This window comes from Nerophis ophidion, linkage group LG05, assembly GCF_033978795.1.
Source record: "Nerophis ophidion isolate RoL-2023_Sa linkage group LG05, RoL_Noph_v1.0, whole genome shotgun sequence".
Lineage (NCBI taxonomy): Eukaryota > Metazoa > Chordata > Actinopteri > Syngnathiformes > Syngnathidae > Nerophis > Nerophis ophidion.
The window spans coordinates 78739860-78755955 of record NC_084615.1 but is presented as its reverse complement, the minus strand read 5'-3'; the positions used below and the strand labels follow the sequence as shown (position 1 = coordinate 78755955).

Genomic DNA, 16096 nt, shown 5'->3' with positions numbered 1-16096 from the left:
TTTCAAAACAGCAGAGGTTACACAATAGAATCCTATTTTCCTGTAACCACACTCTTTAGTGCATACTCTACTTCTCTCTTTATTACAGGGTCACTTTGTCTCGTGTACTGTAGGAATACTGTACAGCTGAACTTCACTTTTTGGGGAATTTTGCCTATCATTCACAATCCTTATGTAAGACAAGCACACGTTTTAATTTTTGTTATGCATTCTAACTACCGTAATTTTCGGACTATAAGTCGCAGTTTTTTTCATATTTTAGCCAGGGGTGCGACTTATACTCAGGAACGACTTATGTGTGAAACTATTAACACATTGCCATAAAATCTCAAATAGTATTATTTAGCTCATTCACGTAAGAGACTAGACCAGGGGTAGGGAACCTATGGCTCTAGAGCCAGATGTGGCTCTTTTGATGACTGCATCTGGCTCTCAGATAAATCTTAGCTGACATTGCTTAACACCATAATTATGAATAATTCCGCTGGAATTCACAGTGCTAAAAATAACGTTCAAAATGTAAAACATTCTCATGCATTTAAATCCATCCATCCGTTTCCTACCGCACCTGTTCAAGAAGTCGCATTAATGGTAAGAAGTTAAAGGGGTCGCAGCTTGCTGCAGGGTCCTTCTCCCAGGAAGGCAGACTGACTACTCGGGACATGGCATTTAGGTAAAAACATGATTTAATTTAAATTTTTAAAAAATACAAACAAAAATTGCTCACAGCGGAGGCATAACTTGGGCTAAGGAACAAAGCTAACGCATAAACAGACTATGAACATAAATCAAACAAAACTTACTTGGCATGGCATGAAGCACGAAACTATGGCAAGGCATGAAACAAGTCAGCACGGGGCGACTGACTGGCAAAGACAAGCTTAAATACTGCCTCCGATTAGTGCTCGGGAAGCAGGTGAGCGGGCATTTTGTCCACCAGAGACAGGTGGACAAAATGAGTAACCAAGGAAACCAGACAAGGGAGTGGAAAAAAACAGGAACTTAAAGAGTCCAAAGGACAAACAGCACATGGCCAAACAAAAACATGATCAACAGACATGACATTTGATTTATTATTGGTTAGCTTCAGAATAACAATGTTATTAAAAAGAATAAGAGACTTATTATACTCCAAAAATGTTGGTCTTACTTCAAAATGCACGCATTTAGTTGTATTCAGTGTTAAAAAATATGATATGGCTCTCACGGAAATATATTTTGAAATATTTGGCTTTCAGGGCTCTCTCAGCCAAAAAGGTTCCCGACCCCTGGACTAGACGTATAAGATTTCATGGGATTTATGGATTAGGAGTGACAGATTGTTTGGTAAAGGTATAGCATGTTCCATATGTTATAGTTATTTGAATGACTCTTACCATAATATGTTAGGTTAACATAGCAGTTGCTTATTTATGCCTCATATAGCCTACACTTATTCAGCCTGTTGTTCACTATTCTTTATTTATTTTAAATTGCCTTTCAAATGTCTATTCTTGGTGTTGGATTTTATCAAATAAATTTCCCCCCAAAATGCGACTTATACTCCGGTGCGACTTATACATGCTCTTTATAATGCATTTTCGACAGGTGCGACTTATACTCCGGAGCGATTTATACTTGGAAAAATACGGTATTAAATAAATGCGAGCAAAAGTCTGCTTACAAAGGAGTCTACAGGATTCACTCTATTATGCCTATAAATTGCTGTAATATTTCATTTTTTTGTCCTTTGTAAGCATACGGGCGGCCCTTTAATATCACAAAAGCTTCACAACGTTGTTTTTTTTCCTTGAACAATGTCACTGATTACTACAGGTGGGGGAAATTAGACTTAGACTTAGACAAACTTTTATGATCCACAAGGGAAAATGTTCCACACAGTAGCTCAGTTACAAGGATGGAAAGGACAATGCAGGTATAAAAAGACTAAACATAGCGATATAAGATATATACGTAATATTTACATAACATATATACAGTATATTATATATCAGTGACGTGCGGTGAACTGAACACCAGGTGAGGCATACATACTTAAAAATTTTTTTTTTTTTACTTAAATTCATATGTGCAGCTTTAGTCATTTTTGATTTAGGTTACACATTAGAGTTACAGGAAAAAGAAGGGAGTTATTCGCTTTCATAAAAAACGTTATCATAATGATATTATGATATGATAAATGGGTCCAAAAACTATTTGATAAAGTTGTTATTAAATACTTTTTGGTCTGATTTGCTTTTAACAAAATAAATCAAGTATTGTGACTATAATTTACCTTTCTGTATTTGTATCTGAAGCAGCAATAGCTATCGTCCATGAAAACGTACTTTGCATGATCGCATTCACTATGTCTGAAAGTCCAGTTTAGAGAAGTATTTTTAATCTTGGATACACTAATCCTCCATATTGGCAGAAACATTCATTTAAATCAATTTAAGTCCAAGATTTTAAACAATATTTTTGCATCTGACAAAAAACACCCACAAACGCTGGCTTACTCAAATAAAAATGCCTTGTTTGTTATAAATACAGTTAAAAAAAAAAGAAAAGAAAAAAAATGCTGGCTTCCGCTGGAGAGACCTGTGTCTGCTAGCTTGAGCGCCCCCACTTCTCCCAGTGTGGCGAGTCAGAGTACTGCTGAGGCATTGAACTGCAAGTTGACAATATATCGCCCCCTACCTTGAGGCAGAGGTACTTGCTGCCTCAAGACCTGCCTTTTCCACGTGGCAACAATACACACTGTGTGTAGCCGTGGAGGCACAGTCTGTGTCTGCCTCACTTCTCATCTGCTGCATTGTTTTGATCAGGAAACATGGAATTTCCGCGATTTTGACCATGAAAATGATCAAAATACACAGGAACCACACCAAAATCACATAGAAAGCATAAACCAAAAGAGAAATATTAAAACCTATTTTATTTTTTTACTTTGAAAGTTTAAAATGAGCATATATTAATGCACAATGTTTTAATGTAGAGACATAGAATCATCATACTGGTGTAATTATATGCATCAGGTGTTCATAGAAGGCTAATGCAAAATATCGAGATATATATTGTGTGTCGTGACATGGCCTAAAAATATTGAGATATTAAAAAAAGGCCATATTGCCCAGCCCTAATATCAAAGGCAATATGGCCTTTTTTTAATATCTCAATATTTTTAGGCCATGTCAAGACACCCAGCTAATGTTACTACCCATGCCACTACCTCTCTGCTCCGAGAGGGTGTTTATGTATGTGACATATTTAAGAAGGTGCGTATGTTTGTCTCTGTGAGAAGGAGACAAGAAAGAGTGAGAAACGCCTGTAGTGTAATGCCCGCAGCTAAAAGCAACTGCGTGAGAACGTATACTCGAATATCACGATATAGTCATTTTCTATATCGCACGGAGACAAACCCGCGATATATCGAGTATATCGATATATCGCCCAGCCCTAATCGGTATATTCCCATTTTGATGAAACAAAGAAAGAAGGGAGTGGAACGAAGTGTCTTTTTGGGTGTTTTTTGCCATTTCCAGGTCAAACTTCTCAGTTTGTCCACATCATTTCAATATCCAGGAGAGGCATGATTTCTGATATTCTGTAGAATTAACATTCACAAGCTCCGCGGCGAGAAAGCAGCTCACCAGCTCATGATATCAATAGAGCAGCATAAGGAAGTTCCCTCTGTGACAATGCGCAAAAAAAAAAATAGTAAAAAAAATTGTAATAACAATATTGCTAATACTTTGTTAATATTCAGGTCAGGAAATATAAATGGAGTATTGTTGGCGATTTTTGAATTGGTTTATTTTTATTTATGCAATGACGTTATGGCTCCAATTGGCTCCATTCTAAACTGACTTTTATTTATGTTTATTCACAAGTTAAAATTCATTGAAAAAAAAGAGATATGTTCTTGTCGCTCATTAGTATAGTGAAAATATAGGAAACATTACAAAAACATGCAGTTCTCCTTTATCTCTTACTGTTTTGTTTATGCAACTTCAAAGTAAACTCTCAGTGATCTTTCTCTTCTTCTTGTCTTAGGAGGGAGCCTTTGCTCTGGTGTTTAAAAGCCGCCATTACCCAGGAGAGGCCGTGTGTGCCAGGTTGGTCAACACACTAAAACGCACATAGCTCTGGTATTACACTGCAAGATCCAGTACACGTGGATTGAAGAGGTTGAGATGAGCCATGCTTGTAAAAAGATCCTAAATATGATGCACTTCCCTTTTGCTCACTTGTTTTTTTTGTTGTTTTTTTTAAATATGTAAGATTGATGATAAGCACACACTTTTGTAAACTAACTTCAATCTGAATGCTTGTGTGAGCTTAAAGAGGTGCCTAAAAACCGAGAAGGAAGCAGAGTTTAATATCCAAGGCCCTCTTTCATCTGGCCCGGACTTTTCTCCCTCCTGCACATAGCTTCTTTGGTTCTCTTGGGCCTCCAGGCTCAGAGTTGTTGGTGACTCATTAATGGAGAGTTTCCTGTTTCCGATTTTGCCAGTTTAATCACTGTAGAATTACATTTTTGTGTTATTTTATATCTTTCCTGCTGCAGTCATTTGTTACATATAAGGGAGAGGCAGACAGTGGGTGCAAAGGGCAATGGTGACACAAAGGGTATAAAAAAGACCTTAAGGGCGGTAACTTGTGATTCAATATCTTTTCAGTGCCATTGTTGATATGATTCCTGTGTAGTTCTAATGTATCTTTAAAAGATAGCCTATATCGCTACTGAGCTTCCAATCAGATTGTCTTCCGTATTCTGAGGGCATATGTACACCGTATCTAGGGACGGCCATGCTTCTCTGTGATCTATACATTTTTGTAGACCTCAACACATTTCTTAGAAAAACCACTATTTCTGGTTTTTGTTATGGAAGGTATTCTATATTCAAACAGTGTTTAACCAGTTCAGGCAGGTCGGGTACTTTCCTCGAACCAAATAATACCATTCGATACATACATATTAAGCTCACAGCCCCCTTGAGGCATTTTACATGGTTTCTGGGCCCTGCTATCAATCAATCATTGTTTATTTATATAGCCATAAATCACAAGTGTCTCAAAGGGCTGCACAAGCCACCACGACATCCTCGGTTCAGATCCCACAGAAGGGCAAGGGAAAAACTCACAACCCAATGTCAATGAGAATGACAATGTTTCTAGTCCTCATGTATTTTCTTTATCCTGGTCTTTCTCAACTGTCACACAATTGCCTGAGGGAAGTACTACACAATTTCAGTGTATTTGTATTGTGTTTGACAAAAGACGTTACACCCCACACCAGTGACGTGCGGTGAGGTTCATGGCTGGTGAGGCACTGACTTCATCACACTCGGATTTGCAAACATATGAACCCTAAAGAGTATCTTATTCACCATTTGATTGGCAGCAGTTAACGGGTTATGTTTAAAAGCTCATACCAGCATTCTTTACACATAGTGAAGTGAAGTGAATTATATTTATATAGCGCTCTTCTCTAGTGACTCAAAGCGCTTTACATAGTGATACCCAATATCTAAGTTACATTTTAACCTGTGTGGGTGGCACCGGGAGCAGGTGGGTGAAGTGTCTTGCCCAAGGACACAACGGCAGTGACTAGGATGGCGGAAGCGGGAATCGAACCTGCAACCCTCAAGTTGCTGGCACGGCCACTCTACCAACCGAGCTATACCGCTACACATACAAACTGTAGCACACAAAAAAGCACATTTAATAAAAAAAAACATTATTATGGTCTTACCTTTACTTATAAATGAAGTCCATGCGCCGCTCCTTCTGAACAAAAGCATCGATAACTTGTTTATGGAAGTCTTCCTTATCTTTCTTCAGTTTTAAAATGGATATCACTGTCTGAAGCAAACCTTTTAGCTCCTGCTTATATTTAAAGTCCAGTTTAGAAAACGGTTTTATTTTAGATACCGGTATGTAATCCTCCATGTTAAAAATCCAGTGGAGAGGAGAAAATAAACTATCGCTGCCGCTGCACTTGACTTGCTAACTGTAGATTGTTGTCACTTATTCTGCAGCCGAGTAATCGCAAGTCAATGAGGCGGGAGAACAGGTGCCTCACACAGTGCGTCTTCACAGCCGTTTTATGATTGCCCAGCACAAGAAATAGGTTACACACATACAGTTGTTGACAAAATACACTGTACACAATAACCTCAGCTAACTAAACTATGGAAATCCATCCATCCGTCCATTTTTCTACCGCTTATTCCCTTTTGGGGTTGCGGGGGGAGCTGGCGCCTATCTCAGCTACAATCGGGCGGAAGGCGGGGTACACCCTGGACAAGTCGCCACCTCATCGCAGGGCCAACACAGATAGACAGACAACACTCACACTCACATCCACACACTAGGGACCATTTAGTGTTGCCAATCAACCTATCCCCAGGTGCTATGGAAATGTATAATATAATTCATATAGCAATACAGTCTCACTGCACAGCAGCCAGCAGTTAGCCGAGTCATTGCGCAATCCATGGTGAGGCTCAACTGGCTGCCGACTCACCGCAAGTCTCTTCTCAGTATTTGAACGGCAAATGTGAAAATTCAGCAATTTTGAATAAAAATAATCTAAAACTGGTGAAATTAAATGGAAAATAACTTTATAAAGTATAATCACTGGATGCATATGACATCCAGGGGGGCGGCATGGCGTAGTGGGTAGAGCGGCCGTGCCAGAAACCTGAGGGTTGCAGGTTCGCTTCCCACCTATTAACATCCAAATTGCTGCCGTTGTGTCCTTGGGCAGGACACTTCACCCTTGCCCCCGGTGCCGCTCACACTGGTGAATGAAAGATGAATGAATGATTGGTGGCAAACTGGCAGCCACGCTTCCGTCAGTCTACCCCAGGGCAGCTGTGGCTACAGATGTAGCTTACCACCACCAGGTGTGAATGAATGATGGGTTCCCACTTCTCTGTGAGCATTTTTAAGTATCTAACAATAGAAAAGCGCAATATAAATCTAATCCATTATTATTATTATTATTATCATCCATCCATTTCCTACCACATATTCCCTTTTGGGGTCGCGGCATATAACAATTTAATTAATTTTTTTTCTTTTACATTTTTTTTCTTTCCATGATGGCACATGAGGCACTGCCTCACCTGCCTCCCCTGACTGCACGTCACTGCCCCACACATTTAGCAACTATTTATTTGTGTCAAAGGACACTAATATGGAAATGAAACATGTGTTAGTCAGTGTACATCTTAAAAAGCAGTCTAGGTTCATGTTACTCTGAAAGTAAGTCTACAAAGAGCACATATTGTCTTAATAAATGTCCTAAATTGAGTAAAAAATATTTTACCACTCTTTTATTTTTATTGGGGATACTCTCCTGTAATAACAGTGGATGTTTTTCAATGTAAGGTCATAGCCTACATTTGTACTGGTATCAGCAGGGAAGTTTGTGCTTCTGGTAATCTGAAATCTTTGAAAATGGATGATTATATTTCATATATATATATATATATATATATATATATATATATATATATATATACTGTACAGGCCAAAACTTTGGACACCCTTTTCACATTCAATGGGTTTTCTTTATTTTCATGACATTTACATTGTACATTGTCACTGAAGGCATCAATCAATCAATCAATCAATGTTTATTTATATAGCCCCAAATCACAAATGTCTCAAAGGACTGCACAAATCATTACGACTACAACATCCTCGGAAGAACCCACAAAAGGGCAAGGAAAACTCACACCCAGTGGGACGCCAGTGACAATGCTGACTATGAGAAACCTTGGAGAGGACCTCAGATGTGGGCAACCCCCCCCCCCTCTCTAGGGGACCGAAAGCAATGGATATCGAGCGGGTCTAACATGATTCTGTGCAAGTTCAATCCATAATGGCTCCAACACAGCCGCGAGAGTTCAGTTCATCACAACTATGAATGAACACATGTGGAGTTATGTACTTAACAAAAAAAGGTGTAATAACTGAAAACATGTTTTATATTATTGTTCCTTCAAAAAGCCCACCCTTTGCTCCGATTACCGTTTTGCACACTCTTGGCATTCTCTCGATGAGCTTCAAGACGTAGTCACCTGAAAGGCTTTTCACTTCACAGGTGTCATAGTTTTGATGCCTTCAGTGACAATCTACAATGTAAATAGTCATGAAAATAAATTGAAATGTGAAGGTGTGTCCAAACTTTTGGATTGTACTGTATATATTAACAGAGAATTTACCGTTTTGCTACTATTCTTACAATCTGATCACACTGGTCTAAAGTCTTTCCTATTCTCTTCACGATCGGCAGAAGCGTGAGACGCTGGATGCCAAAAGAAAGTATAAATAAGCATAGGCTAGTTTGTATAGCTACTCGGCACCTGTTGTTTTGGTCTTCAAAGATCTATTTTCAAACTTGTTTTCAATTTGATCTCACTCTATTGTTCTCCTGTCTCTTTTTCCAACAACACATCTCACTTTTCTGTCATCCATTGGCTTCCCCTTTCTTCCCTCCCTCAGGGTAAATATTGTACTGGATGACGACCACATGTTTCTGTTTGCAAGCCTCACTTCAAGCCCCACACCCCTTAAAACAACCAGCCGGCTTGCGTCAGTAGAGCCGAGACCCGTAGGACTCTTAACTATAGAGCGAGAGAGAGAGAGAGAGACAAGGCTGATACAGCCCTACAAATACTACAAGGGAGGGGGAGAGGTCCTCATGGGGTTTTGTGTTCTTGAATAACTTGACATGAAGTGTTTTAGTTTAGATGGATGCTGTGTTTACCTTTCTGGTGAAATACAGCTGCACCTTTGTCACCCCCACTGCCAATCAGAAACAGGATTTAATTAGTAGCCAATCAGAAAACTGTGTTACCAGGAACTCTGAACAAAGCTCAATAGGGATGTGGGGAACTGTAGAATCAGTTGGAAACATTTATGACTTTAATATTTGGTTGATAATAGGAGGGGCAAGTTTGTGTTAAGACTGGACAGTTGATAAACCAAAAAAGACTATGTTTTAAAGCAAAGGTCTCAAACTCAATATACCTGGGGGCCACTGGATGCAGAAACTGGGTGAGGCTGGGCCGCAGGCAAAGATTTCTTTAAAAATCTAACATGCACTTTTTAATGAATTAACCTTCTTTGAATGGCTTTCCAGCCGTAGCAACATACTTGCCAACTCTTGCCAACAAATACCCAGAATCAAATGCATCCCCAACTTTTCCGGGCTACTATAAGGGGCAAGGTTGCAGTGGGCGGGGGTGAATATTGTAGCCCAGAAGAGTTAGGGCTGCATGGGACTCTGGGTATTTGTTCTGTTGTGTTACGTTGCAGATGTTCTCCCAAAATGTGTTTGTCATTCTTGTTTGGTGCGGGTTCACAGTGAGGCACATATTTGTAACAGAGTTAAAGTTGTTTATACGGGGGCCCTGAAAATTGGGAGTCTCCCAGAAAAATCGAGGGTATACAAGTATGATGCTGTAAAGCGCCATACATATAAAACTTGCTGGCCGCACCAACATTAAATTTTCATATTAAGGTGCGGGCTACGTGTTTGAGACCCCTTCCTGTAAAGCTAATAATCTTCTCCTATCTTCAACCTCTCTGCTTGCCAACAGGAGAGGAAGTCCGTTGCTCATTGGTGTACGAAGCGAGCATGAGCTGTCAACTGAACACATCCCCGTCCAGTACAAGGGTGGTGAGTACAATTCCTCACTTTGTCTGCCACGTTGAACTCTTAGGTCCTCCTCATACACTTCAATTAGGTACACCTGCACAAAGCAAGCACTATCGAGGATTGTTACCTTGTTAAGCCACACAAGCGGTACAAAACGATAGAAACAGCTCTCTGATCAAATATACTGTGCCCCTACAGCCAAAGTGTAGGAAGATTTTTGATACACTTCCTGTATTAGCATACTGCCCAATGGCGTACATCAGGGCTGGGCAATAATTTTGAATCGGGGGCTACATTTAGAGAAAAAATTGTGTCTGGGGGCCGGTATATCTATTTTTAGGGACACTAATACAAAACTTCACAATAATGTCTGATAGAATGCTAAAAACGTTATGACAGAACGTCTTAAAAAACATAATGGAATTTTACATTTTTTCTATGAACGATAAAATACTGAATATTGACAAAATATGAATGTCACACCGCTTTTCGATCGACATATTTACAATCAAGAGAAACACAACAAAAATGCAACAAGCAGTGGAATATGAACGCGAAGGGTACAAAATAAACCCGCCTACAACCTGATATTTAACTAAGCTTTAGAACTTTGTTGAAAAAAGCTCCTTCCGCGTCTGTGGAAACACTTCCCGACCACATTGCTTGGTGCCTCATTTGAGGTGCTGTGACGTACATGACCATAGTAACTAATTAGTTAACCATAGTAACTGGTATATCATCCAAAAGCGCAGATTCCAACCATTGAAATACTTTGTATAGTTCAAGAATTACGGTCATTTAAAAACATCATCATGGCAGCTGCAGTTTCCATCTTATTGATCCCAAAAAATTATTTGGGAATGTCCGGCGGGCCAGATTGAAAAGCTTAACGTGCCGAATGTGGCCCCTGGGCCTTAATTTGCCCAGGTCTGGCGTACATAAACTATTGGACATTAGAATATAAGCAATGATGTTGTTCAGCTACATCTAGACAAACAGGCGTCAAAATCAATGCCCAGTGGCCAGATCTAGCCCGCCAAATAATTTAATGTGGCCCGCAATAGCCTTGAAGTAATGAGTCACTAAAGTACTTGATCTTTTTTTTACTAAATGTATTCTTTCCATTTTGACTGAAAACATTCCAGCAGGCACAATACATTGATACAATTTTCCTTTAAAACTGACTTCAAAACAACTTTGCAAAATAGTTATAATTGTAATTGGGACGTCGATGTCCATTGTCGGAGCCACGTTTTGGTTGGGAAATGACCAAATTTCAAGAGTCAAATCAACGTCAGAACCCAACATTGATTAAACGTAATCACAAAGCATGTTTTTCTAACGTTAGTTTAGAGTTGCTCAATGTCGGTACCTAATTCAACAAGTTCTCTGCTTTCTTTTAATGTTTTGTGCCTGCTGAGAAGCATGTATTTCATGCAATTGCATATCTTTTACACTTTGTTATTATATAATATTGCAACACATATATAATTATCATACATTTCTAATCGAATGCATAGGTAATTGTATAATCATTTCATGAGGAGAATTCCTATACATTTCTATTCATAAATTATTCACGGTTACAAGCGGCACTCTGAGGGCAACCAAGGTTATTTAACATGAATTTGAATTTTTTTTTGCTGTGAGTCTATTGTCCCTCTGAAGAATGAATGCATTTAAAATGAATATTGATATCACATTATATTTATATGTATAGATATCAAAATAATGACAATGATTTTCTTGTTAAGAGAAGAGAAACTGGCCAAATAACTACAAAAGACACATTAGCTTAACCCTGGTGGACCAGGTGGGCTCTGGTGAATGAACCAGCAAAAATGAAAGCAGAAATCCTGAAAAATAGTGATATAAAACTAATAATGATAATGTTAATAATAATATTTTAAATAATTTGTATCAGTGTTTCCTGAATCAGAATCAGACATACTTTATTAATCGCCGAGGGGAAATTAAAATTTTCAGCACAATCACTCAATCAATTAATCAATCAATGTTTATTTATATAGCCCTAAATCTCTAGTTTCTCAAAGGCCTGCTCCCCATTCAAGGTCAGACAAACATTACAGGGAGACAGAACAGGATCTATGACGGATCTGCCAAAGTCCGGCGCCCCATACAAAAAGTTCCTTTGTTGTTCTGTGACCCAATTTAAAAGTACACATTGAGTCCAAATCCCCTCATCAACAAAGAAAGGGCTTTAAAGTTGTTAAAGAAACATCCACCTTTCTACCCTGAAGAGTTGTACGTCTTGAAAAACGAGTGTGGTTGGTAGTAACTACATGTGGAAAGGAATGAGCTTTTAAATATATTTTGAGTAGCCGCTCTCTGTGCAATTGTGCTGCCATTCTTTTATAATCCATTGTGAAAACTTCTGAGAAAGGAGCGCTGCCAGCTATTTCAAGGAAACATTTCTGGAAAAAACATTGTCTTCCATCAAAGAATGCGCTTCCCGGGCTCAGTCTATCAGGCAAAACCAGAGTTAAAAACGACAGCTGTACGACTGCACAATGATCAATCAATCAATCAAATGTTATTTGTATAGCTCTTAATCACAAGTTATTAAATTAATTATATCGGTCTGTGAACTGCATTATTTCATACTTTTTCAATTTGCAGTTGCATGTTTGCCTTGTCTGTACACAGACCGTATCCCAGCAGTTTTTTCCAAAGTAACTGGTGACACCCGTTCAAAGTCCAAAACAGTGTTACTACAGTCGCACCGGGGTGAGGACACAGCAAGCTAGGGTGTGTCAATTTATGTGCTGGATAAACCTTTTAGTGCCTCTTGCCCTCTATTTAAGATATATTTGACCTGTACAGATGACAAACCGAAAACAGACTACTCCCTGATATCACACAATCGAAGTCTGCCTAAATATTACAGAAGAAGACTTGGAGGCCTGGTCGGCGTTAAGGGGTTTTCTGAAAAGCCACCAACCTAACTTTTACTTTTGAGCAGGGAATAAAAAAAATACCTTGAAATGAATGTGCAGTACCATAGTGCAGCTGAGTAGTTGGCCTGCGTCAGCCTACCGGAACTTTCCGCTGAATAGGGAACGCCTGAGCTTGTGACGAATGCAAACATTAATATTATGAAGTTTTTTTTAAAACAAAAAGTACCAGGACAGATTGACAACCACACCAGCTGTGATGAAAGGGGTAATGATTCAGGTTTTGAATCTTATTAAAAAGGATTGACCGGTACTCTACTGGTTTGCTGAATGATAAGATTGCTTACTATAAGTAAAGTCATGGTGCAAAAAAAGTAAATGATGGTAAGAGAATGTTGCAAATCTTTTTTTCTCTTTTTTAATCTTGTTTGATTGTATAAAAAAGACTATAGTTAAAGGGGAATAATCCGATTGAGCTTGGATGGTAATAACTTTGCATTAAAGTATGTTCTTTCTTTTCTTAGTTTATTTGGAACATGACATACATACAACATTATACATCAGTTAAATTCATCATTTTGCAATACACAATACATCATGTCCGAAAAGGAGTAGGAAGAAGCAAAGCTTATTTAATCCTCCCCCTTTTCCACTTCAGAGCGCCCACAATATAAACATTCATTCACTGACCTTTACAGCAAAATATCAAAATAGCAAAATGACATCTATGAGTGATTAACACAGCAGTTTTCTAACATGTACTTAATTATTTCAGTCATTATTAACATACTGAGATGAAGAATATCTTATTTTCAATAAGTTTGAAAGTGTTTTTCATAATACTTCTTCTTTGTACTTTGTAAGCACTATTAATTTAAACATCCTCTTAAAGTGGATCATATCAGTACAATGTTTAACTTCTTTACTTAATCCATTCCATCATTTAATTCCACATACTGATATGCTAAAAGTTTTAAGTGTTGTACGTGCATACAAATGTTTTAAGTTAGATTTTCCTCTGAGGTTATATTTCTCCTCTTTAGTTGAGAAGAATTGTTGTACATTCTTTGCTAGCAGGTTATAATTTACTTTGTACATCAATTTAGCTGTTTGCAATTCTATCAAGTCATCGAGCTTTAATATTTTTGTGTCAATAAATAAAGGGTTTGTATGTTCTCTATATCCAACATTGTGTATTATTCTAATCGATCTTTTTTGTAACACAGTTAACGAATGTAGCGCACATTTGTAGTTGTTTCCCCATATTTCTGCACAATAACTCAGATATGTAACACTAGCCAGCAGTAGAGAATATAAAGTGATTTTTGGCCCAGGACGTATTTTGCTTTATTCATTATTGAAATAATTTTTGCCACCTTATGTTGTATGTTTTGTATATGAGATTTCTTGTTCATTTTATCATCTATTAATACTCCCAAAAATCTGGTTTCTTTTACCCTTTCGATATCTATTCCATCAATTTGTATTTGTGTCTGATGCTCCTTTCTACTGTTACCAAATAGCATTATTTTAGTTTTACTGAGATTCAAGGATAGCCTGTTTTTAGCAAACCATTTTTTTAATTTATTCATTTCTATGTTAATTTGTAGGTCTGTTCCAGTGCTTAGTGTCTTGTTTAAGGTTGCCAAAAGTTTGAAGTTGAGATGCTGTGTCATTAAAAACAACATATTTTGCCCATTAAAAAAATCCATCATTTAATCTTGGCTAGGCCTGGTGTTCTGAGAAAATGCAAGTAAGTCTAGCTGCAGCTAAGTCGCGCCCACTTTAAGTCTGGTTTACTAAAAAAAAATGTGCCCACAGGGGTGTCTTAAACGGAATTGAAGCTGGAGAGAAAAAACATAACAGGGTAAACATAAATAAATAGATAAAAAATACTGCTGAAAATAAGTTGCGGTTTTGGTTAGTGTTGTATATAATCAGCCGAAAAAACAATACATTCAACAACCGAAATATCAACCAATCTTGAATCATTTTACAAATCAAGTATCCACTCTCGCATTGCCAGCGCTGGCATGTTTTTAAAGGGGAACATTATCACAATTTCAAAAGGGTTAAAAACAATAAAAATCAGTTCCCAGTGGCTTGTTGTATTTTTTGAAGTTTTTTTCAAAATTTTACCGGTCTCGTAATATCCCTAAATAAAGCTTTAAAGTGCCTTATTTTCGCTATTTGCGATGCCACTATCCATTTCCCTGTGACGTCACACAGTGCTGCCAATGTAAACAAACAATGGGAATACCACAGCAAGATATAGCGACATTAGCTCGGATTCAAACTCGGATTTCAGCGACTTAAGCGATTCAACAGATTACACATGTATTGAAACAGATGGTTGGAGTATGAAAGTATTGAAGAAGAAACTGAAGCTATTGAGCGAATAGCTATTGACGCTATTCGTAGCCATAGCATGGTCGAATAGCTGCGTTAGCATCGCCGGTAAAATGTGCGGACCAAACGATCAGGACTTTCGCATCTTTTGACACTGGATCAACTTAAATCCGTCAATTGGTAAGTGTTTGTTTCGCATTAAATGTGGGTGGAAGGAAACGTAATATAGTTGCAAATGCATCTGCAGGTTATCCATACATCTCTGTGCCATGTCTGCTTTAGCACCACCAGTAAATAGCATGTTAGCATCGATTAGCGTAGCATGTTAGTATCGATTAGCTGGCAGTCAACATCAACAAAACTCACCTTTGTGATTTCGTTGACTATCGTTGCAAATGCATCTGCAGGTTATCCATACATCTCTGTGCCATGTCTGCCTTAGCATCGTCGGTCAAATGTGGAGACACTCTGGCACATTCAATGGGGGTCTGGCGGCAGACACTTTGGCATCTTGGGGCCAGTGGTGCAACTTGAATCCCTCCCTGTTAGTGTTGTTACACCCTCCGACAACACACCCACCAGGCAAGATGTCTCCAAGGTTCCAAAAAATAGTCAAAAAAACGGAAAATAACAGAGCTGAGACCCGGTGTTTGTAATGTGTTGAAAATGAAAATGGTGGGTGTGTTACCTCGGCGACGTCACATTCTGACGTCATCGCCTCCAGAGCGATAAACGGAAAGGCGTTTAATTCGCCAAAATTCACCCATTTAGAGTTCGGAAATCGGTTAAAAAAATAGATGGTCTTTTTTTTGCACCATCAAGGTATATATTGACGCTTACATAGGTCTGCTGATAATGTTCCCCTTTAAGACACGGTCCACTTCCTTTGTCGTCACCATTGTGGGCACAACTTAGAGCAGTGTCTGCTAGAACTTTCTCAGAAAATGTGTTACCCGTACTTGGACAAGCTCATATATGAAGAATAATTAAAAAAAACACTACCGAAGCACTTGTTCCAGGACCTATTTTGGACATTTCCTGAAAATGTCATCAAAACCCATCCATTACTATCTGATAAGGCAACGGCTTGCTTTTTTTTTTTTATGAAGCAGCTAATTTTTTCACAACACTGGATCTTCTTCAATCCTCTGCTTGGAAGACTTGCCTTTCTAGT

At 38.4% G+C, this 16096-nt stretch overlaps 1 protein-coding gene across 1 annotated transcript in view; it reads left to right on the top strand.

Moving 5' to 3' along the window:
* gfpt2 (glutamine-fructose-6-phosphate transaminase 2) overlaps window positions 1-16096 on the top strand; it is a 69204-nt gene that overhangs the window by 23770 nt on the left and 29338 nt on the right. Inside the window, exons 7-8 of the mRNA XM_061902095.1 lie at window positions 4036-4097; window positions 9600-9679. Of these exons, the coding sequence (XP_061758079.1) occupies window positions 4036-4097; window positions 9600-9679 (142 nt within the window). The remainder of the gene's footprint in view (window positions 1-4035; window positions 4098-9599; window positions 9680-16096) is intronic.